Below are 24,854 nucleotides of genomic sequence, written 5' to 3'. Positions count from 1 at the left end.
TGCACCTGTTTCCTCCAGCATCTTCACAAGGTCCTTTGCTGTTGTTGTTATTGACTTGCACCAAAGTTCATCTCTAGGAGACAGAACGCTTCTCCTTCCTGAGCGGTATGACAGCTGCCTGGTCCCATGGTGTTTTTACTTGCGTACTATTGTTTGTACAGATGAATGTGGTCCCTCCAGGCGTTTGGAAATGAATCCCAAGGATGAACCAGACTTGTGAAAGCCTACAACGTTTTTTCTGAGGTCTTGGCGGATTTCTTTTGATTTTCCCATGTCAAGCAAAGAGGCACTGAGTTTGAAGGTAGGCCTTGAAATACATCCACAAGCTTCATCCATCAGAAGCTTCTAAAGCCATGACATTTTCTGGAATTTTTCAAGTTGTTTAAGGGCACAGTCAACTTACTGTATGTAAACTTCTGACCCACTGGAATTGTGATAGTGAATTATAAGTGAAATAATCTGTCTGTAAACAATTGTTGGAAAAATTACTTGTCATGCACGAAGTAGATGTCCTAACCGACTTGCCGAAACTATAGTTTGTTTACATGAAATTTGTGGAGTGGTTGAAAAACAAGTTTTAATTACTCCAACGTAAGTGTACGTAGACTTCCCACTTCAACTGCATAAAAATAGACGCATTTCATATTCAACAAAACTATAAGGCTTAAAATGACATATGCTTTTTAAATAGCATAACCAAATTATAAAACCACTAACTATAAGAGTTCACGTTCCTTATAACTGTAAAATACAAATTATGTTTAGAGAAAATGTGCATATTTTCTGAAGGGCTCTTGATCAAAACATCTGCCCGCATCTGAGCTCTAGCTTGGCTTCCTGAACTCATTAGGAACTCACCTTCAACCTCATACAAATCTTGTCCATCTATGAAAGTGTTCCRGCTAAAAAAAAAGMTTTTTTTTTTTTTTTTTGGATTAATGGCTATAAATCAATCTCTGAATGTGCTATAGTGATGAAATTCGCTCCTGCTGCGCTACAATGTAAGGATTGCAGGGATGTGCTTTGTCAGTGGCTGTGACGTAGGGTTCAGCCAGGAGTTGGACAGTCGGAAGAGCGAATGAAAATGGTAGGAGGGACATRCCATCGATCTGTGGACATCCCAACTGGTTTCAGATTTCGCATCCTACGCAAAAAATAGACTAGCGTGTCAGTGGTATCCAGGGCTATCGCTCAATGCAAGCCATTTTGATCTACGGTGCCCACAGATCAATTTATAAGCSAAAATGTCAGTGGGAACTTGAACCAGACCAACGTAGGTCCTCTAAAAACAGGGGACTTTATATCTAAGAGATTTATTTTGAGTGGCCAACCCTGTTTTCTGAGACAGGCCTTAACCATGAATTTAGAATATACAACAWTCACTTTAGTTTTAATATAAAAAAATCTTTTAATTCTGAAAGGATGACAAGAGCAGGAGTTTTTAAATACAAGTCAAATAGCAGTCCCACAAAAATGGATAGATCAAAGCAAAAGAGTGGACCAGTGTGAACTCAAAGTATGACTGCATATCAACCCATGTGGGAAATCAAACCCCGGCTCTCTGGTGAGGTCAGAATCCTCATGAAAAATCCAGTTCTTTTTAAACTTGTGTAGACTTTTTCAAAGCCAGAATTTTCTGGAAGGCCAAACACCTCTATTACATAACAAAAAAGGGAAAAAGACTGTTTGGATTCATTCCCCATTTTAGAGAGCAAACAGCATAGCAATACGATARAATGCCTGCTGACAAAAGGGAAAAGTGACAGCTTTGATCTGTGTATTTGCTTTTGTTTACAGTCCATTTCATGCACATCAGAGCAGAGRCACGCTAGCTGCACATGCAATCCTAAATTCCCAAAGTCAAATATTTTGCATGTCGTAGTATGAGAAACTTGTACAATGCAAGCATCATAATTAAACCGTTCCCATCCCTGATCTTATCTTGAAAATTAAGGGGTCCAACAAAGATAGTTTTACAGTTTGGATATAAGCAATAACACACAATTAGAAAATAATATTAATTGGGAGATCTCGCGTGACATATCAAGCTCTTGATAAAAAATATATTTCAATAGATTACCAAACCCGTAAAAAGAAAACAAAAACTAAAGAATAAACAATTTGTACATTCTAAAGCTGAACAAGGTTAACGAAAAATTCTAAACAAAGGGAAAACCAGGAAAGGAGAAAAGGGGAGGAGAAAGAGGGAGGGGAGTGACCGGGCTTCTCAGGACAGTGGAGGGGACAGCTTTCCAGCTTTCCTCATGGAACGCAGTGCCTTCTCTCTCAGGTGCTTCTCCAGGTCGTCCAGACACTCTTCTACTTCACTGTCTGATTCCTTAAGGAAAGGTAGCATTAATTATATCATATTTCGGTTACGTTGCAAGGTAGGTGGTATGATGCTGCAGCATGCTTCATCATAGTAACAGAATAAAGGAATACAATAGCTGATGGTGCACAAGTGAACTTCTACAACCTTGTCTGACTTTGTTAATCTTGAATGAAATGCTTAGATGCAAGGCGCAGATGATATGTGAAGCATGCTAAAACCCCTCAGTAAATCAGAAGAGTAGACTTCACCTTTTTTGGGTTGGAGTCTGCATCCCCCTCCATCCCCTGGTTCTCCTGGTCATCCCCAGCAGCAACCGGCACATCACACTTCTCCTTCTTGTGTTTCTTGTGCTTCTTATGCTTCTTCTCCTTCTTGTGTTTCTTTTCCTTCTTCTTCTTCTTGTTTTTCTTTCCTCCAGGCTCGGTGTCAGAATTCTGAGATGGGGATTACAAAGCAATACCACGAGTGAGTAAGTATTTCGTTGGCATTTAGTGAGTGGGGCCAAGCAGAAGGCATGATGACCTTCATTGGTTAAACCTCTTCAGTCTTCCAACAAGTTATGGTATTGGTGCCCAGAAACACACACACCAGCTTTTACTCACAGGAGAAATCCTCTATCTAGCCACTTAGTTGAGTCAAACAAAATGTTTAATCTCACGCCATACTATTAACAGATAGCAGCTTTAAAGACTCACCTTGTTTGGAGAAGGGCTGCCAGAGCCACTGCTGGCCTTTTTAGCCGGGGGTGCAGGTGGGGATCCACTGGCTGAGTGGCCTGGAGAGGGGGAGCCTGAAGCTGGCCGCTTCAGGGCTCCTGGTTTAGGGGAACCAGACGGTGACCTTGATGACACTCTCCTCATCGGCTGGGGGCTCTGAGAGGCTCTGATAAGGAGAAACCGGAGAGAAAACGTGTGATATCTGGAACGTACACTGAATGTACAAAACATCAGGAACACCTGCTCATTCCATGACAAACTGACCAGGTGAAAGCTTTGATCCCCCGTTTTTTTTTTTTTTTTTTTTTTTCCCAGTGTAGATGAAGGGGAGTAGACAAGTTAAAGCATTTTTAAGCCTCAAGACATTTGAGACATGAAGTGTGTATGTGTGCCATTCAGAGGGTAACTGGGCAAGACAAACTACTTAAGTGCCTTTGAATGGAGTATGGTGGGTGTGAGGCGTACCGGTTTGAATGTGTCAAGAACTTCAACGCTGCTGGGTTTTTCATCCTCAACAGTTTCACGTGTGTATCAAGAATGGTCCATGAACTAAAGGACATCCAGCCAACTTGACAACTATGGAAAAGCATTGGAGTCAACATGGGCCAGCATCCCTGTGGAATGCTTTCGACACCTTGTAGAGTCCATGCCCCAACGAATTGAGGCGGTTGAGGACAAAAGGGGGTGCAGCTCAATGTTAGAAAGGTGTTCCTAATGTTTTGTACACTCAGCGTACATCTAAAAATAGTGGTGGGAGTTATTGTTGTGCAGCAGAAGCTATTATGCTAATAAGACCAATTAGAGGCTGCTTACCTCTGGTTCTTGCGGGGCTCTGGTGTCCGGGACACCCTGCGGATTGCCCTGTTGCCGTGTGAGGGGGGCCTCTGGCCAGGTGGAGAGGTGTCAAAGCGCCCCTGAGGACTGGTTCGGCCACGGTTGGCAGGGGAAGGGGACAGGCGGTTACTGTGAGCAGGGGGGGGGGAGCGAGTGTCCCGGCCTGGTCGGTTGGATGGGAGCATGGGGCTTCTCTTGTGTCTGGGGGGAGAGGTGGATGAGGGAGGTGTGCGTCTCTTTTGGGGAGGGGGACTCCTGCGCTTAGGGGACCTGGAGGGACGGCGCTTGGGCACCGGGGATAGGCGTTTGGGAGAGGGAGACCCTGATAGCCTTCTTTTCTGTGGGCCCAGGGGAGTGGGGCTGTATCGCCGCTGGATGGGGGGAGAGTACCGTCTGGGGGAGGGGGAGCGTCTGCGAGGTGGTGGAGAGGGAGACCTGGGGAAACAGAGACAAGTTATTCTTTGAATCTCAGGTGTGGTGCACTGAATTCTGGAGAATTCTCAGTAATGAGGGAACCTAAAACAAGGCGTTAAGTCTTTTACCTGCGCCTAGGAGGAGAGGGAGATCTGCGACGTCTTGGGGGAGATCTGCGTCCTCCGGGGGAAGGAGAGCGTCTTTTTCTGTAGAGGGAAAACAAAGACTTACATGAGGAATGCATGTGGGACAGACAGTGTGTGTGTGTGTGTGTCTTGTTGGTGTGGGAAAAAGGTCCGAAATCTATATTCATGACTGCATGAGAGAACTGTCCGTAGCTGACCTGGGGGAGCCGTCCCGGTGTCGTCTCCTGGGGGAGGGCGAGTGACTGCGCCGCCGCCTGACATCCCCGTTCCTCGCCACTGGCCCCCCACCCGGCCTCTTGGACCCCTCACCTTCTGAGGATGATGATGATCCAGCCTCTGTTACCAATCCGAAAGAAAACAGCACACGTCATTTCCCAGCAGCAGCATGTGGATGTTTTTTTGTTTTTTTTTATACAAAAAAAAGCACCTAGATGGGGATTAGGGCACAGCTTCAAGACCCACAAGACGAGGGTGCAAGACGAGACGGACACAGAGTGGGTTAGGAAAAAAAAGATGGGGTGAGGTGGGGAACACAAAATTAAAACGCTTGTAACCTGAAGACGTTTCCCGATTCTGCCTGCGATACTGACGTCGCTGCTGCACAGAATCGGCTGTAGCCCCCTCTGAAACGCAAAGCAGTGAGTCTCCATTCAGAGCTATGGAAAACCGCAAAAAAAAAAAAAAAACATCCACCCACACCCACGGTGCATCACACCAGACCAAGACAGACAGGCACTAGAAGGCAAACACACCTGACTCTGATGCCTCAGACTGCCTGGGTTTCGGGACAGGAGACGGTGAATTGTTTCGCGTTCCTGGTTTCTTCTTTGAACCTGAAAATCAAAACTGTTTTAGTTGCCAGAATCTTTCCAGTAAGAACTCTACAAACGCTTGTATAACACTAGTAATAGGAGTGACGTCATGCTTGAAGAGGATGCTTGTATAACACTAGTAGTAGGAGTGACGTCATGCTTGAAGAGGATGCTTGTATAACACTAGTAGTAGGAGTGACATCATGCTTGAAGAGGATGCTTGTATAACACTAGTAGTAGGAGTGACATCATGCTTGAAGAGGATGCTTGTATAAGACTAGTAGTAGGAGTGACATCATGCTTGAAGAGGATGCTTGTATAASACTAGTAGTAGGAGTGACATCATGCTTGAAGAGGATGCTTGCTGCAGCCTGAAAATAGGTTTATGATTCAGCAGTTTCCATTAGCCAAGGCCTGCCAGTAAGGCCTCACAAAGTGTCCCACTTCTGTAACCAGGCCTGCCTAGGAATAAAGCTATCCAGGGATTTGAGATGAAGTAATGTAAACAGTTTCCAGGTCACTGACTGTATAGACATAAATCCATCCTCTAAAAGAGCATCCAGGAATGGTTGTGTATCACTTTCCCACTGACTGATCATGTGACAAGACAGTCACTATGAGGTGAGGGAATCCCATTTTTGAAAGGTGAGGAAGTTGGATAGGGCTGAGTTCATTACAGACCATTGTCGATACAGTCCCAAAATGTTTTGCATGTCTGCAGTCACGTTAAAGATATCAGACAAAAAAACAAAAAAATTAAACTGTCACTGGTCACATCATGATAATGCAAAATGCCAATATCTTGAAAACTTGACATGCACAACACCGGGACTGTATCAACAGTGGACTAATTWAAAAAAATATATATATATAGAATATCCACCCGGAAACTGTTTAAAGCTGCACTATGCAGAAATGGCGCCGTCATTTCCTGGTTGCTAAAATTGGAATAGTTTGCCTAATTTCAGGTTGTGACAAAACAAGCACGTATAGTGTAGAGAATTATTGAACCATCTAAACTGCTGTAAAATATATTTTCCATAAACAAAACAAAAAGCATTTCCAGCTGGTGTACAAAACTGAAAGTAAAAGACTCAAACTTGACATAGAAATGGCGCACATAGAACATATATACCGCTTCTTAGACTTGCTTTCAATGAGAATGACACTGCTATAACCAGTGGAGTAAATTACTTAAGTAAAAACGCTTCAAAGTATTACGTAAGTAATTTTGGGGGGTATCGGTACTTTATTTATATTTTTCACAACTTTTACTTCACCACATTCCTAAAGAAAATAATGTACTTTTTACTACATACATTTCCCTGACACCCAAAAGTACTCATTACATATTGAATGCTTTTAGCAAGACAGGAAAATGGTCCAATTCACACACTTATCAAGAGAACACGTGGTCATCCCTACTGCCTCTGATCTGGTGGACTCACTAAACACAAATGCATCTTCTGTAAATAATGTCTGAGTGTTGGAATGTGCCCCCTGGCAATCCGTACATTTTAAAAACAAGAAAATTAATTAATACTTTTGATACTCAAGTACATTTAAAACCAAATACTTTTAGACTTACTCAAGTAATATTTTACTGGGTGACTTCCACTTTTACTCGAGTCATTTTCTATGAAGGTATCTTTATCTTTACTCAAGTATGACAAATGGGTGCGTTGTCCCCTAACTGGCTATAACTCACATTTCTACTTGAATTTGGTCTGGTCACCCAAAAAGTTACATATTGCAGCTTTAATACACATTAGGGCAAGGATCAAAGAGAAGGGGGCATACAGTGCCTTCAGAAGCTATTCAAAAAACTTTACTTTGTCCAAATGTTGTGCTGCAGACTATTTAAAATTGATTAAAATGTAGATGTCACTTATCTATAAACAACAACCCATAATGTCAAGTATTCAATCCCTTTGTTATGGCAAGCATAACATTCATGAGTAAAAATGTGCTTAACAAATCGCATAATAAGTTACATGGACTCATTACATGTTAAATAATGGGTTAACATTATTTTTGAATGACTACCCAATCTCTGTATCCTACACATCCAATTATCTGTAAGGTCCCTCAATCAAGTAGTGAATTTCAAGCACAGATTCAAACAAAGACCAAGGAGGTGTTTCAATGCCTTGGAAAGGGCACCGAGTGGTAGGTGTWAAAAATAAAAAAGCAGAAACTGAATATCTCTATGAGCATGGTGAAGTTATTAATTAGGCTTTGGGTGGTGTAACAATACACCTAGTCATTACAAAACAATACAGGTGTCCTTCCTAACTCAGTTGCCGGAGAGGAAGGAAACTGCTCAGGGATTTCACCATGCGGCTAAGGATGATTTTAAAACGGTTACAGTTTTATGGCTGTGATCTGAGGATGGATGAACAACATTGTAGTTACTCCACAATACTAACCTAAAATGACAAAGTGAAAAGGAGAAAGCCTGTACAGAATATAAATATTCCAAAACATGCATCATGTTTGCAACAAGGCACTTAAGTAATACTGCAACAAATGTGGAAAAGAAACAAACTTTTTGTCCTTATTACAAAGCGTTATGTTTGGGGCAAATCTAACATCACTGAGTACCACTTCATATTTTCAAGCATGGTGGTGGCTGCATTGTTAGGGTATTCTTATTAATCAGCAATAACTATTTTTAAGCGTTTCAAAAACAGAATACGGCTATACGCAGAGGCAAAATCCTAGAGGAAAAACAGTTTGTCTGCTTTCCAACAGAAACTGKGAGACAAATTCACCTTTCAGCAGAACAATAACCTAAAACACATGCCCAAATAGACACGAGTAGATTATCAAGACGACATTGAATGTTCCTGAGCAGCAAAGTTACAGCTCGGACTTAAAAATCAGCTTGAAAATCTATGGCAAGACTTGAAAACGGCTGTCAGCAATGATAATCAACTTGACAGAGCTCGAAATATTTACAAAATGAATGACCAAATATTGTACAATCCAGGTGTGCAAAGTTCTGAGACTTACCCAAAAAGACTCACTGCTTTAATCGCTGCCAAAGGTGTTTATACAAAGTATAGACTKWGGGGTGTGATATCTGTATTATAATTTAATAATTTGCTAAAAACATGTTTTCACTTTGTCATTATGGGTTATTGTGTGTAGATAGATGAAAAACATTTAAATCTATTTAGAATTCAGGCTATAACAACAAAATGTGGAATAAGTCAAGGGGTATGAATACTTTCTGCAGGCACCGTAGCTWCATTTACACCGAAAACAAACAAAAAAAACAGAACACGCAACAATTTCAAAGACTTCAAGTTAGTTCATAAGGAAATCTGTCTAAATAAACGCAGCAAAAAAAGACACGTCCCTTTTTCAGGACCCTGCCTTTCAAAGATAATTCGTAAAAAGACACGTTCACACAGATGAGCGTCCCTGCTCATCTGCGTGAACGTGCCTTAGGCATGCTGCAAGGAGGCATGCAGATGTGGCCAGGGCAATAAATTGCAATGTCCGTACTGTGAGACGCCTAAGACAGAGCTACAGGGAGACAGGATGGACAGCTGATCGTCCACGCAGTGGCAGACCACGTGTAACACTTGCACAGGATCGGTACATCCGAACATCACACCTGCGGTACAGGTACAGGATGGCAACAACTGCCTGAGTTACACCAGGAACGCACAATCCCTCCATCAGTGCTCAGACTGTCCGCAATAGGCTGAGAGAGGCTGGACTGAGTGCTTGTAGGCCTGTTGTAAGGCAGGTCTTCACCAGACATCACCGGCAACAATGTTGCCTATGGGAACAAACCCACCGTCGCTGGACCAGACAGGACTGGCAAAAAGAGCTCTTCACTGACGAGTTGCGGTTTTGTCTCACCAGGGGTGATGGTCAGATTCGTGTTTATGGTCAAAGGAATTAGCGTTACACCGAGGCCTGTACTCTGGAGTGGGATTGATTTGCAGGTGGAGGGTCCGTCGTGGTGTGTCACAGCATCATCGGACTGAGCTTGTTGTCATTGCAGGCAATCTCAACGCTGTGCGTTACAGGGAAGACATCCTCCTCCCTCATYTGGTACCCTTCCTGCAGGCTCATCCTGACATGACCCTCCAGCATGACAATGCCACCAGCCATACTGCTTGTTCTGTGTGTGATTTCCTGCAAGACAGGAATGTCAGTGGTCTGCCATGGCCAGCGAAGAGTCCGGATCTCAATCCCATTGAGCACATCTGGGACCTGTTGGATCGGAGGGTGAGGGCTAGGGCCATTCCCCCCAGAAATATCCGGGAACTTGCAGGTGCCTTGGTGGAAGAGTGGGGTAAAATCTCACAGAAAGAACTACCAAATCTGGTGCAGCCCATGAGGAGATGCACTGCAGTACTTAATGCAGCTGGTGGCCACACCAGATACTGACTCTTTTTGTTCCCCCCCCCCTTTGTTCAGGGACACATTATTCCATTTCTGTTACACGGAACCCAAACCGGCTGCGCGCGAGCGCCATCGTGCATAAATTTATTTTGTCCCCCTACACCAAACGCGATCACGACACGCAGGTTAAAATATCAAAACAAACTCTGAACCAATGACATTAATTTGGGGACAAGTCGAAAAGCATTAAACATGTATGGCAATTTAGCTAGTTAGCTTGCTAGCTAATTTGTCCTATTTAGCTAGCTTGCTGTTGCTAGCTAATTTGTCCTGGGATATAAACATTGAGTTGTTATTTTACCTGAACTGCAGAAGGTCCTCTACTCTGACAAATTAATCCACACATAAAACGGCCAACTGAATCGTTTCTAGTCATCTCTCCTCCTTCCAGGCTTTTTCATCGTTGAACTTATATGGTGATCGCATCTAAACTTTCATAGTATTACCACGACTACCGTCAAAACAGTTCGTCTTTCAATCATCTCGTGGGTATAACCAATGAGGAGATGGCACGTGGGTACCTGCTTCTATAAACCAATGAGGAGATGGGAGAGGCAGGACTTGCAGCGCGATCTGCATCAGAAATAGGAACGACTTCTATTTTAGCCCTTGGTAACGGAGACGCTCGGTGGCGCGCAAGGGCAGTGTGGGTGCAATAATTGAATAACATGGATTTCTAAAATTATTTTGCGACGTGTCCGGTCTGGTCAGCATGTCTGTGGAACTTGTTCAGTTCATGTCTCAGTTGTTGAATCTTGTTATGGTCATACAAATATTTACACATGTTAAGTTTGCTGAAAGTAAARGCATTTGACAGTGAGAGGACGTTTCTTTTTTTGCTGAGTTTAAATTCATTAGACCCTAATCTATGGATTTCACATGACTGGGAATACAGATATGCATCGGTTGGTCACAGATACCTTAAGAAAAAGGAAGGCCTCTAGATTAGAAAAACAGTCAGTATCTGGTGTGAACACCATTTGCTTTATGCAGTGCAACATCTCCTTCGCAGAGTAGATCATGCTGTTAATTGTGTCCAGTTAAATGCTGTCCCACTGCTCTTCAATGGCTGTGCCAAGTTGCTGGATATTGGCGGGAACTGGAACATGCTGTCGTACACATTGATCCAGAGCATCCCAAACATGCTCAATGGGTGACATGTCTGGTGAGTATACAGGCCATGGAAGAACTGGGACATGAATATAATAATATATGCCATTTAGCAGATGCGTTTATCCATAACGCCTTACAGTCATGCATGCATACATTTTACGTATGGGTGGTCCCAGGAATTGTGGACAGACCCTTGCGACATGGGGCCGTGCATTATTTTGCTGAAACATGAGGTGATGGCGGCGAATGAATAGCACGACAAGGGGCCTCAGGATCTTGTCACGGTATCTCTGTGCATTCAAATTGCCATTGATAAAGAGCAATTGGGTTCTTTACCCGTAGCTTATGCCTGCCCATACCATAACTCCACCATGGGGCACTCTGTTCACAACGTTGACATCAGCAAACCACTCACATAGGCAAAGCCATACACGCTGTTTGCCATCTGTCCTTGTACAYGTGAAACCAGGATTCATCCATGAAGAGCAAACTTCTCTAGCGTGCCAGTGGCCATCGAAGGAGAGCATTTGCCCACTGAAGTCAGTTACGACGCTGAAATGCAGTCAGTTCAAGACCCTGGTGAGGACGACGATTATGCAGATGAGCTTCCGTGAGACGTTTTCTGACAGATTGTGCAGAAATTCTTTGGTTGTGCAAAGCCATAGTTCCATCAGCAGTCTGGGTGGCTGGTCTCAGACAATACCGCATGTGAAGAAACCGAATGTGGAGGTCCTGGGCTGGCGTGGTTACACGTGGTCTGCAGTTGTGAGGACGGTTGGACGTACTGCCAAATTCTCTAAAACGACATTGGAGGCGGCTTATGGTAGAGAAATTAACATTAAATTCTGTAGCAACAACTCGTGGAGATTTTGTCAGTCAGCATGCCAATTGCAGGCTCCCTCAACATGAGACATCTGTGGCATTGTGTAATGTGACAAACCTGCACATTTTAGTGGCCTTTTATTGTGTAATGACCATGCTGTATAATCATCTTCCTGATATGCCACAGCTGTCAGGTGGATGGATTATCTTGGCAAAGGAGAAATGCTCACTAACAGGGATGTAAGCTAATTTGTACGCAACATTTTAAATAAGATTTTTGTTCGTATGGAAAAATTCTGGGATCTTTTATTTCAGCCCATGAAACATGGGACCAACACTTCACATGCTGCAATTATAATTTTGTTCATTATGGAATGGAGAAAAGTAAGTAGAGCTAACATACCAGCTGATCTGGATGGGGAGGCGGAGGCCCGGCCCTTTCTGGCCCGCGGGGAGGCAGAGCGTTGTGTCTTCCCAGAGGGGCTGCCATTAGGGGCTCTTCTCCTGGAGGGGCTGAGGGAYGGGTCAGCTGCATGGCCGCGGGGCTGTTTCCTGGGTGGTGTGGTTGACGTTCTCTTCATTGCCTTCTTATGAGGTGAATGAGACGTAGAGCTGCTCCCAGAGGATGATGGGGAGCGAGAGCGCCGTCTATGGGAGACGAACAGAACAAATCAACCACAACTGCTGTTTGGTAAGGTAGCTAGTTAATTCCAAAAGGCTGTTAATGACAGCTTCAGTGACAGGCAATTCTGCTACACTTCTATGGCCCTCCACTCACCTGCGGACAGGGGAGCGACTGCGCCTGTGTCTGGGGCCTGGGGGGCCACGTCTGGGGGGGCTCCTACGACGAGGGGACAACCGTCTCCTGGGGCTCGGCCTCCGCCGGGGGGAGTAAGATCTGGAGCGTGATCTGGGTCGTCTGCGGGAGCGGGAATGGGAGCGAGATCGGTGGTGGGGCCTGTCTCTCCTGCTGTCCTTCTCCCTTTCCCTGGGCTTGGGCCTCTCCTTTTTAGGAGCCTTACCTGGGGAGGGTTCTTTGACCTCAGTCACAGAGTCAGGTACCACAACAACAGTGTCCGGCTTCACCACATCACTGGAAAATTAAAACATAATACAAATTAGATTACATTTTGATGTCAAGAATGGAATCAACAATCCGGACAAATCCCCATCCCTGCATATTTCCAGATACAGTCGGTGCCCAAACATTTCCCTTACCTGGTGGAGGAGGCCTCCTGAATGACTGGCTCAGGCATGGTGCTCTCTGAGGTGTCTGGCTCAGGCTGGGGCTCCTCAGTGCTCTGGGGCAGGGTAACACTGACAAGGGTGACAGCTGGGGCTGGTGGTGGAGGGGAGCTGCTGGGACTTGGCTTACGCCTCGGTGAGCGGGAGTGACTGCGCTTCCTCTCCCTCTTCACTGGAGATCGTCTCCGTGGAGACTGTGACCTTGACTTCCTCCTGTACCAGAAGAGAGCCATAAGAGCCAACGCCATATGAACTATCTTATACATTTTGATTGAGGTCGACTTTCAAGTGCTTTTATTTAATGCGGTTCTCACCTTCTGGGGCTCTCCCTTTCTCTGTTTTCTTTGTTTTCCTTTTCCTTCTTCTCATCATCAATCTTCTTCAGAGAGGCGAGCTTCTCTTGCTCAATCTGCAACAGACAACAGCATGCGAGGCCAAAGCAGTAAAACACTGTACAAATTAGGGCTGCACGATTAAATCGAAATCAATTCAAAATAGCAATATTGACATGTGCAACATCTATCTCGCATGAAGCTGAGATTCTTTGATWCAACAAAAACGAAACTATGGTGCCTTCTCCAATGAGATGCGCTAGACTCCGTTCACGCTTTACACACAGAGGATGCTGACCAATCACAAGTGTCCCCTTAAAGCACAGTTAGATGCAGGTGAGGAGAGAAAGTGCTTCCCCTCCAAAGTGTGTTGGAAACATGAGTGCTGCTAGTGCTAACGAAAAGAAAACATCCCACCGTAGACCAGGGTTTTGCGTTAGGAAAATTTGGCGACCGGCAAGATTTTAACTTACCGGACATCCATGTGCATTGTGTGCTTAAAGCATTTGGGCATCCACCCACGGTGCTTAAAAGCATATTTAGATTATTGTAATTATCCTGTAAAGTGGTAATAAAATAAAGTAGAACGATGTTATGTCACCATAACAGGTTTTAATTGAAAAGCAAAACATAGCCTGTTGCGTCTTCATCCCTGCTATAAATCATAAGAGAATATAAAAAATAATTTKGCCTAGAAGAACAAGTTGCCTACACAGTAAACAAACTCAAAATATATTTATATAATATAATTTGCGAGTGACCTGTCCTATAGACTATTTGTATGAAAATGTTAATAAATAAAACAGCTGTTTTCAAATACAATCTAGGCCTCTAATTTAATTTAGCCCAGGCATGAACATTTTAATTAGGCCTAATAAAATAACAAAAACATGGCTGTCTACGAATATCAGGGCTGGCCAGTCACGGCTAGAAGAGATCCAACTTTTGTCTAATTAACATCAMWCTTGACTTTTCGTAGCAGGTTAGCTGAATGTAGCAGGTTYGGAYAATTAGGTCAKGGTTAGGAAAAGGGCTAGGTTTAGCTAAAATTGAAAAAAATCCACCTTTGCCATTATTTTGACAAAAGCTGGATCTCGTCTAGCCATGACCGGGCCGGCCCGCRTCACTACCGCTGCYATTCAGCTCCACAGCAGTGGAAAAGGACACTCGAGGAAGCCACAAACTGAAGAAACTAGAAAACTGACATTGGACAATCAAATTTGATAACAAATGTTAATTTACATAAGGCTGAAAAAAGGCCCGCGCCATGCATTTATAAAAGTACTCATTTCGAAAGCTGAAATTCTCTCTTCTTAGTTCTACTGGATGACGTTAATATATGTTGTTTATTGTAATTTGAACTATCGTGGGGGTCATGGCTCGTGTGGTATGTGATAAACGTGGCTTATTGATAACTCTGTTACCGACTATAGGCAGTTGGCTGCCTAGTGATTGCAACGCCGATGTGAATAGTTGGCAACCATGTTTCGTTTCCAGGTGCAACTGAATAAGCTCAACTGAAATGCACACATTACTCTGTCAATCCATTCCAAATCTTCATACTATACACGACAAAGGCAGCATGTGTTGATTTTGCCTAGGGCACCAGCAGAACTTCTCGGACCAGGCCTGACAAACACTTCTTGAGGACGCCTGTACTCCGTTTTGGATAAAGAATCCCCTCTCGGGGGGGTACACCGGAAACAGGGATAATCAACTCAATCTTTGCCAATTTTTCAGGGTACACTTAGCTGAAGTCCCTCATGAAGACCGTGCGTCGTTTGCGTGAGTAATAATAGAAACACACAAATTTCCAAACAGCTTGAGGATTTATTAGCCTCAAGTATATCTGCCTTTGAAGTTGGAGCACATCGACTGGCATGTCCATCAATAAAAAGCCTTATTTTGCAACGGATTTTTACATTCTCCCTTGCAATTTGGCCAGAAACAATTATTTATTGGCTTTTTTATTTATTTAACATTTTTAATAGGCCAAAGGCCGAACATAACCGGTTAACGGACACCATGCGGCAGCCACATTTGTGATAGAAATCACTGAGGTTCTCATAGACAAAGACATGATTCCGATTTACACAGTCAGCAAAGACTGCTTCAAGAAGACGACTAACAAGCTAGACAGGAGATACAAGATTCCATCTCGCACATATTTCTCCCAAGTCTCCATCCCAACACTGTATAACAAAATGAAGAAGTTGAAACAGAGCGCACACATGATTATTACACGACTACAGCAGACCTTTGGTAGTAGAACAACCGACCCCCTAGATTCGTTTGACAGTACACTTTATTGAAGAGGAGTTTCAACTTAAAAGGTCTTTGCTTGTAAACATCATAGGCTACATCCCATAGATCACACAGGACAAAACATCGCTCTGGTGTTGCGAGAAGCTTTAGCCGCCTGAATGAGGAGCAGCAAGTGTGCACAACGATAATGGCACACACATTGTCATGGCCATCGTATTGAATGACAACCAGACACCAATGTTTTGGACACAGCCAATTGCAATTGGTAGGCTATATGTTAAGGCACTTGGACTTAGAATTTCAATTAAAATAATGATTAATCCTACTTATACATAATTACACAATCATAAGCTTCCTTCCAATTCAATATGCAGCCTATGGCTGCCTGTATAAATAATTAACTTAAATAACCTTAAGTTCATTATTTAATGGTAAAATAGGAACTCATATTAATTCATAAGTGTTGCGCTTATAGCACACTATTTTGAGGCTCATGTTAAATGTATGTTAATATGTACACTACAGTTCAAAAGTTTGGGGTCACTTAGAAAATCTTGTTTTTGAAAGAAAAGCAKATTTTTTGTCCAGTAAAATATCAAACTGATCAGAAATACCGTGTAGACATTGTTAATGTTCTAAAAGACTATTTTAGCTGGAAACGGCTGACTTTTAATGGAATATCTACATAGGCGTACAGAGGCCCATTATCAGCAACCGTCACTCCTGTGAAATAGTACCCGCAAAACACCAGTCTCCAGGATGCTGGCCTGCCCGGTGTCTGTTCTTTTRCCCACCTTAATATTCTATTTTTATTGGCCTGTCTGAGATATGGCTTAGTCTTGGCAACTCTGCCTAGAAGGTCAGAATCCCGGAGTCGCCTCTTCACCGTTGACGTTGAGACTGGTGTTCTGCGGGTACTATTTAATGAAGCTGCCAGTTGAGGAGTTGAGGCGCCTGTTTCTCAAACTAGACACAAATGTACTTGTCCTCTTGCTCAGTTGTGCACCAGGGCCTCCCAATCTTTCTATTCTGGTTAGAGCCAGTTTGCGGTGTTCTGTGAAGGGAGTAGTACACAGCGTTGTARGAGATCTTCAGTTTCTTGGCAATTTCTCGCATTGAATAGCCTTCCTTTCTCAAAACAAGACTAGGCTGACAAGTTTCAGAGGAAAGCTCTGTTTCTGGCCATTTTGAGCCTGTAATCAAACCCACAAATGCTGAAGCTCCAGATACTCAACTAGTCTAAAGAAGGCCAGTTTTGTTGCTTCTTTAATCAGCACAACAGTTTTCAGCTGTGCTAACATACCTGCAAAATAGTTTTCTAATGATCAATTAGCCTTTTAAAATTATGAACTTGGATTAGCTAGCACAGCGTGCSATTGGAACACAGGAGTGATGTTGCTGATAATGGGCCTCTGTACGCCTATGTAGATATTCCATTCAAAATCAGCCGTTTCCAGCTAAAATAGTCATTTACAACATTAACAATGTCTACACTATTTCTGATCAATTTTATGTTATTTTAAATGGACCAAAAATGTGCTRTCTTTCAAAAACAAGGACATTTCTAAGTGACCCCAAACTTTTGAATGGTAGTGTAGGTGTAATGATCCTCTATCTATCCATCTATTATCATAAGTACAACAATGTTGGAAAATATTTCTCATTTAGTTTTGTGTTTATTTAGCACAGTATGTATTCATTCATATGATCTCATTTTTATTTTTTTTATCCCATTTTCTCCACAATTTTCGTGGTATCCAATCGCTAGTAATTACTATCTTGTCTCATCGCTACAACTCCCGTACGGGCTCGGGAAAGACGAAGGTCGAAAGCCATGCGTCCTCCGAAGCACAACCCAACCAAGCCGCACTGCTTCTTAACACAGCGCGCCTCCAACCCCGGAAGCCAGCCGCACCAATGTGCCGGAGGAAACACCGTGCACCTGGCCCCCTTGGTTAGCGCGTACTGCGCCCGGCCCGCCACAGGAATCGCTGGAGCGCGATGAGACAAGGATATCCCTACCGGCCAAACCCTCCCTAACCCGGACGACGCTAGGCCAATTGTGCGTCGCCCCACGGACCTCCCGGTCACGGCCGGCTGCGAACCCAGAGACTCTGGTGGCGCAGCTAGCACTGCGATGCAGTGCCCTAGACCACTGCGCCACCCGGGAGGCCCATATGATCTCATTTTAGAAGTGATGTTCTCTACCCCGACACTTGTTTTAACCATGAATTAAGTATAACCAGTGTTAGAAAATGTCAATATCTTGCAAAAAATTATCACGTGTCTAAATCGTTCAGCCCAGTAGAAATACACGTGCCTGACAAGGTTGTGATTGAGATTGTGTCTGGTTGCTTACCTGTCTCTGTTTGATCTCCTCTTTCTTCTGCTCTAGGAAGGCGGAGGGGATACCGGCGATGTTGTCCTGAGCGCTGAGCAGCAGAGGCCACAGGTCCCTCATGAACTCTCTGGCATTCTTCCCATTCAGGAAGCCCGTCAGGTTGATCTGCATCATCTTACTGTCCGGGTGCTGCAACACACACACCAAGGGAGAGAGAAAGACAACACACCAATTTAACACGGAGGGAGAACTCACAAGAGTAAAAGGAGGGGGAGGGGGGTCTCGCTCAGGCGACTGCCCCCCCTTGTTTCCTTACTAAGCTACACCTGCCTGCTAAATAATAGCAGCCATCTTCATAACAAAACAATAGCTACAGTATGACCCTTGTGCCCCAACACAGACTGCTTCATGGAAACAAACTTTGTTCTGTTGACTTGAGGCTGTGATAAAATTGTGCAATTCAAAATCTTTATCGCCACCCCATTAGTTAGGTAATTGAAACCTGAAACTGAGAATAGCTGAGGGGAGACAAAACTAGAACATCATCCATGTATAAGCACCCCCACTGCATGCATTAAGGCAGTTTCCCTTAAAATAACCTGAAAAATAAATCCCCCAGCCATCACTAACATTTTCATCAATTATGATAGAAAATAACTGACCAGATATCTTTCCRTGCCAGTCTTCCCACTAGTTTCCCTGCCCTATTGTTCTCGGTCTCCCCAGTCTACTCTTTGAGAGATGAACAGATATCCACAAAACAGAGTGCATCAAAACCCAACACTGCGAGTACAGTCCCGGTGTCCTCAGCGTGTCCCGCAGGATCAGTGGGTATGGAGCGCCCGAGTCTCCTGCAGAAAGAGACGCTCCCTTGGCTTGCTTCCGACTCCCTAGTGCTTGAGACTCAACCACCTTGAGTTTATTGTTATATCATTTATCTAAATTGCAAGAGACGAACAAGCAATAATGAGTGCACAAGACATTTGAAAGGGGTTTTATTTCAACATGTAGGTCAAGAATTAAAGTTAGATACCCCTTTAGCTCACTAACAATGACGATTAAGGACTTTTCTTATCATTACTGTGCATTTAACCTCTCTAGGCTAGGGGGCGGTATTTTCACATCCGGATGAAAAGCGTGCCCAAAGTAAACTGCCTGCTACTCAGGCCCAGGAGCTAGGATATGCATATTATTAGTAGATTTGGATAGAAAACACTGACGTTTCTAAAACTGTTTGAATGATGTCTGTGAGTAAAACAGAACTTATTTGGCAGGCGAAACCCKGAGGACAAACCATCCAGATTTTTTGGGGGGGGAAGTCACTCTATTCTATGGGTTTTCTATGTGGATCTAGATTTCTAAAAGGCACTTGCTTGCCGTTTCTATCGCTTCCACTGGATATCAACAGTCTTTAGAAATTGGTTGATGTTTTTCCTTTGAGAAATTAAGTAGGGCTGTTCAGAACGAGGGTCGGGTCTATTGTACTGTTGTGGTTGGGGCGCGCCACCTGAAAGTTCGCCCCACTTTGTTTTCGTCCGGTATTGAACACAGTTTATCCCGTCTTAAATTTGATCAATTATTTACGTTAAAAAATATCTAAAGTTCTATTAGGAAAGTTATTTGAAATGTTTGGACAAAGATTACAGGTAACTTATTAGATATTTTGTAGTCATGTTGCGCGAGTTGGAACCAGTGATTTTCTGGATCAAACGCGCCAAATATATTGACATTTTGGAGCTATAACGACGGAATTAATCGAACAAAAGGACCATTTGTGATGTCTATGGGACATATTGGAGTGCCAACAGAAGGTAAGGCATGAATTATATCGTTATCTCTGAGTTTTGTATCGCGCKTGGCGGGATGAAATATGATTGTCTGTGTTTGTTTGATGGGGTGCTGTCCACCGATATAGAATGGTTTGCTTTCACCGTAAAGCCTTTTTGAAATCTGACACCGTGGCTAGATTAACAAGAAGTTAAGCTTTATTTTGACATATTGCATGTGTATTTAAGAATGTAAATATTTACAATTCTGTAGATTGAATTTGGAGCCCTGCACATTCACTGGATGTTGGTCAGGTGGGACGGTAGCGTCCCATCTAGCCTAGAGAGGTTAAAGCATTTAGCTTAAAAAACCCACCCCKAAAAAATAACAGCACAGAAACTAAATAAAATTGGTAAGAGGTAGCTGAATGTATTTTCCCTCCCAGTATTAGGCTAGGTTCACTAAAACAAATAGTAAGAGAACTTACAGGATTCCAGCAACACCTTTGTATGAACATAAAGCATCCTAGGGTTGTTGGGAGTCATATGTTCATTAAAAAACAGTTGTGGAATAACTAGAAGGCTATCAATACCCTTCAACATTTCCTATGTCTGGGGTTTCATCCAGTTAATTATATGTAATTTCCCCTTGAAGTAATGTTTTATATGCCAAATGCTAGTTAGGGGGGGGGGGGGGGGGCAATGTGGTAGAATGCACGAGTATAATTTTAACCATGAGATTAGATTTCCCAACTTGAGGACAATTTCAAGGAGGGGCAATGAAATGTAACAAACTAAGGAAAACTTGGACATCTAGTGCACTGATTTATTTATGCAGAACAGGGTCCATGTGCAATGTAGTATTCAAAAATCACGTAGTGGGCTAGGTAATAATGTTTAAAGCACCGTTTTGCCACAGCCCAGATTGAAGATACTACGGATGTAATTTTAATATGAACTAATTAAATGACGATCAATAGTCTAACAGTTCAACTCTATTCTCAGTCAATTTTTTTCACCATCCAAAGACAGGCTAGAYGAGATAAAGAAAAACTAGCGGTGCGATTCAAAAGTATATGGAGAAAATGGCATGGCATTGTCCAAGTGTTTCTATCACTAGCATGTTGATCCCTGAACATAACTCACCTCAAACCACACACTGCATCAGGGAGAGTTGGGCTCAGTGACACTTTGGGCTCAGCAGAGAGCTAATAAGGTGTTGGTGCTATACTTCTGATGCAAGGTATAACATCCATAATGGTTCAGGCCTTTTGAATCATAAATCACATCATCATTAGAAAACTGTGGCACAAAGGCACTTTGTCACATATCACAGCAAAAACTTTGGGTCATTCAAATTATGTATATTGTACACCGGTGGTCGCTCTTTCCCCATCTGCATTTATATTGTGTCTTATCAATACACTTTATTAAATCAACCTCTCTTTGCCTTGTATTAAGTTAATATAAATAACATCTGATGTACATACAAGAACAGGGAGGAATTGGAGTCAATAGTATTACCTTTTCTTCCAGCTGGTTAAATATAAATTCTATGACGACGTCATCCTCGAACCCCAGGATCTCCGTCACTCGCTGAGTGATCCAAGGTTTGACGACCTCCAGGTTCACCTTGGTCATATCCACCTAGGGGAGGAAGAATCAGGAAGTAGTTCAAACACATGCCTAACTTCAACCCATTGCACACDTAAAGGGATATGTAGAGATTTTGGCAATGAGTCAGATGAACTTGTGGATTCCATTTTTATGTCTCAGAGTCTAGTATGAAGTAAGTTTGAGGTAGTTTCTATGCTAACTAGCAATAGTGCAATGACTGGAAGTCTATGGGTATCTGTTAGCATGGATACCCATAGAAAACCAGTCATTGCGCCAGCGCTATTTAGCAACTTCCTTTAAACTGCATGCAGATTTAAAAATGGCATCCACCAGTTCATCTGACTCTGGGGAAGTAGGTAAAGGGCATCCCTTTAAACKAAATTAGGCAATATAGAAATTACCATATTTACTTGTGGGGGCATTTCAATTCAATTAAAAGATGTGCTTTGATGAGTGTTGTTTATACCTTCTTTTCCAGACATTCTGCAAATTTCAGTTGCTTTAGAAGTTTCTTCTGCTTGTTGCTGAAGCGATTGTCCTGTTCTGCACTTGTGCCCTGTAAGAAACAAGAACAAAACATCTGTATCAACTATTACAATACATGTTTGTTCTTGTCCTTGCCTCAGACACTTAGCTGAGGAACGCTAAACTCCGTTTTCTTATATCGAGGCAGCGTAGAGTATTGATAACTGGCCGCGCGATTTGCTAGCAACAACATTGTCCTACATGTACACGCACAGGAATAATTCTATATCCAACTGATTATGGCAGTAGGCAGATTATGCAAGTCATATAAACATACTTTGCTCATCTTAAATTGGCGTACGGTCAAAATCGAAGTAAGCATACACCAATTTAAACAACTGGTTTTCTAAGCAATCTCAGATTATTAGGACATGTAAACACCTTAAAATCAGCGCTCCAGCAGTGTATTTGAWCTGCCCATGTGCCCAGCACAGTTGTGCAAGCCTGCCTCTTTAGCACACGTTTAGGGAGTTCGGAACAATGGATGACTCTTATTAAGTTTGTATGTGGAGACTATTTCTATGTCCAAACTCAATCATATATACTCCCCAAAAATAACCTGGTCACTGGGGTATAACGTTAATTTTGAGTGGCAATTTTCTGCATTTAACAGTGTGCCACCAGGTAGCTTGATTTCAGAAGTGTCCATGTAAAGAGGATTGTTAGGGAATCAGTTCTTCTTGCAAAGTAAGGTATCGTTTAAAAATATATATATTAATCTGACTATCCACAATAATCGCATTATTGTGGGCATGTAACGTTAACCGTACTCATTGAGTCACCATCGGTCAATAGGCTTTCCTGTACAACTGCGGTCCATAAACGGGGTGCTGAAATTCCTACTTTTAATATAAACTTTCATTTAATACAACGGACTTTTTCCTAATTTGTGTTAAAATTAGGGAAAKGGCGGTAATTGTATTTTAGAAATGTTTTATTTAAAAGTATGAATTTCACCATCGCGCGGAAGGACAGCAGTTGTACTGGACAAACATTTACAGGTAAACGTTTTCAGAATTGACATTCTTACAATTATCTATTGATGGTGACTCGATGTTTTTTGCAGTAACGTTAAATCGCGCCACCAGCAACACTCAATTCCGCCTCGATGTAAGATAACGTCAGCTAATGTTAGCTACGTCACAACAGTTAAACATAACGTTAGCCGACTTTAGAAACATATGACACATATACAAGTAAATTATGTAGAAATTAAGTCCATAATATGATCACTTATTATGCAGAATAAACGTCAGTTTATGTTGCTAGCTAACCTTAGTGTTAATCGCGATGTGCGATAAGGCCCGAGTACGAGCACTGTAACATGCACAGCCCGACTAACGTTACAGTAGTATGGCTAGAATTATACAAAGCCATTTTGCAACCAAGTCTTATAATAGGTAACACATGATTGTAGTTATCACCCTTAACTACATCAGTAATGACAATCATTTGAAAATGGGAACACACAACATTCGCACAATTTATCGGCTAGCTTCAATCCAACGTATATATTGCTAAGCTAGTTAGCTAGCTAACAGTTAGCTGGATAACTTGCTAGCTAACGCAGCCGCCATCTTTACATTAGCTCCTCATTGCAGCGGAATGGCGCACGAGCTCGTCCGTCTACAATGGCACATACTTACAATTACAAACGAATATATTATACATTTGGAACACCATTTAACGAGTAATAGTACAACTTTAAATATCTTACGCGGAAGAACCCCGCGTCCATGTTATAAGTTGAGAAAGATGTAAAAGTGGGTGTTTGGTGGAGTCTGGAAAAAGACGTGCTCACAGCGCTGTCCAGGACCTGCTAACAAAACCCCAAGATACAGCGCGCGACAGGGCTCCTCCTTCTTAGCAGAACGGAAGCAGCGATGACGAGAACAACAGGTTCTTCTACACTTTTTCTGAAAGACGCTAGTCAGATTCCCATAACGATTAATGTGATAGAATCCTTTCCCAATGCATCTGGTCTGCATCACAGTGCTAGAGGCGTCACTACAGACCCGGGTTCGATCCCCGGCTATATCACAACCGGCCGTGATCGGGAGTCCCATAGGACGGCGCACAATTTGCCCAACGTCGTCCGGGTTAGGGGAGGGTTTGGCCGAGATAGGCCGTCATTGTAAATAAGAACTTGCCTTGTGAAATAAATAAATATTATGGTATTCCAGTGAAAGAAGAACTTACATATTTAGGCATAACTATTACTAAGGACTAGAAGTCTAGAGGCTTACAAAATGTTAACCCTCTTATTAAAAAAAAKKCAGAAGAAGCTTAATCAATGGCTACAGAGGGACTTATTTTTTAAAGGAAGAGTCCTAATAACCAAGGCTGAGGGTAACTGTAGGCTAGCATATGCCGCTCTATCTTTATATCTTGACGGTAAAGAGATAGACCAGATGCTTTTCAACTTTCTGTGGAGAAACCTTACCCATTACATTAGGAAAACTGTTGTAATGAATACTTATGAGTATGGTAGGGTGAATTTTCTGGACTTTACTACCTTATATAATACCTTTAAGATCAATTGGATAAAACAAGTCCTAAGAAGACACAAGTCTATGTGGAACTTTATTCTTCATGTCTTCTCTACTTTTGGTGGCCTTTACTTCATGTTGGTTTGCAGTTATAATATTGACAAAGTTCCAGTGAAACTGTTTTTCATCGGCAGGTTTTCTTGTCATGGTCCTTAATTTCTAACCATAATTTTTCTCCACACAGATATTATATATAGAATAATCAGGATATATTGTATAAAAATACTTCTTTGTTTTTAGAATATTGGTTCTGAAATAATATCCTATTGGTGAGCCAACTTGTAAATGCAGAGGGTCTTTTACTGAATTATAAGAAATTATTTTCACTTTACAAGATCCCTGTAACACCTAAAGATTTTGCAATTGTTTTAGATGCCATTCCCTCAGGTGTTGCTTTATTTTTCAGGACCGTGTCAAGACCTGACCCTCAGGACCTGCCTACGATTAACCCTGTTGACTCATCATTATGAAAGTTTTTTTGTTGTTGGTCTATTCAACAACAATAGAGCTATATGAGTCTTGTTTCAACAGGATGTTGTATCTATACCGTATGTCATGCCTTATTGGAATGGTTTTATTGACAATATCTTTTGGAAAAAA

The 24,854-nt window shown here is 42.5% G+C and overlaps 1 protein-coding gene across 4 annotated transcripts; it reads right to left on the bottom strand.

Annotated features, from left to right (window-relative positions):
• Positions 1-1,657: 1,657 nt before the first annotated feature.
• Positions 1,658-23,538, bottom strand: LOC111963184 (serine/arginine repetitive matrix protein 1). 4 transcript variants are annotated; one of them, XM_023986458.2, is made up of 16 exons: positions 23,423-23,538; positions 21,647-21,736; positions 21,088-21,210; positions 17,816-17,986; positions 13,174-13,268; positions 12,833-13,072; positions 12,393-12,707; positions 12,018-12,262; positions 5,195-5,275; positions 4,997-5,065; positions 4,640-4,778; positions 4,425-4,502; positions 3,862-4,317; positions 3,028-3,214; positions 2,581-2,766; positions 1,658-2,338 (listed from the first exon to the last, which is right to left on the bottom strand). In XM_023986458.2, the coding sequence occupies exons 1-16, from the start codon at positions 23,441-23,443 to the stop codon at positions 2,228-2,230; spliced, it is 2,607 nt and encodes an 868-aa protein (XP_023842226.1). In that variant the 5' UTR covers positions 23,444-23,538; the 3' UTR covers positions 1,658-2,227. The 4 variants fall into 4 exon arrangements, with proteins under 4 accessions (XP_023842226.1, XP_070299441.1, XP_023842228.1 ...); XM_070443340.1 differs by having other exon boundaries at positions 1,658-2,331; XM_070443339.1 differs by having other exon boundaries at positions 1,764-2,327; positions 2,576-2,766.
• Between the last annotated feature and the right edge of the window lie 1,316 nt (positions 23,539-24,854).

The sequence above is a fragment of the Salvelinus sp. IW2-2015 genome, linkage group LG4q.2 (assembly GCF_002910315.2).
Source record: "Salvelinus sp. IW2-2015 linkage group LG4q.2, ASM291031v2, whole genome shotgun sequence".
Lineage (NCBI taxonomy): Eukaryota > Metazoa > Chordata > Actinopteri > Salmoniformes > Salmonidae > Salvelinus > Salvelinus sp. IW2-2015.
The sequence above is the reverse complement of the archived record's forward strand: the minus strand, read 5'-3'. Positions and strand labels throughout refer to the sequence as shown.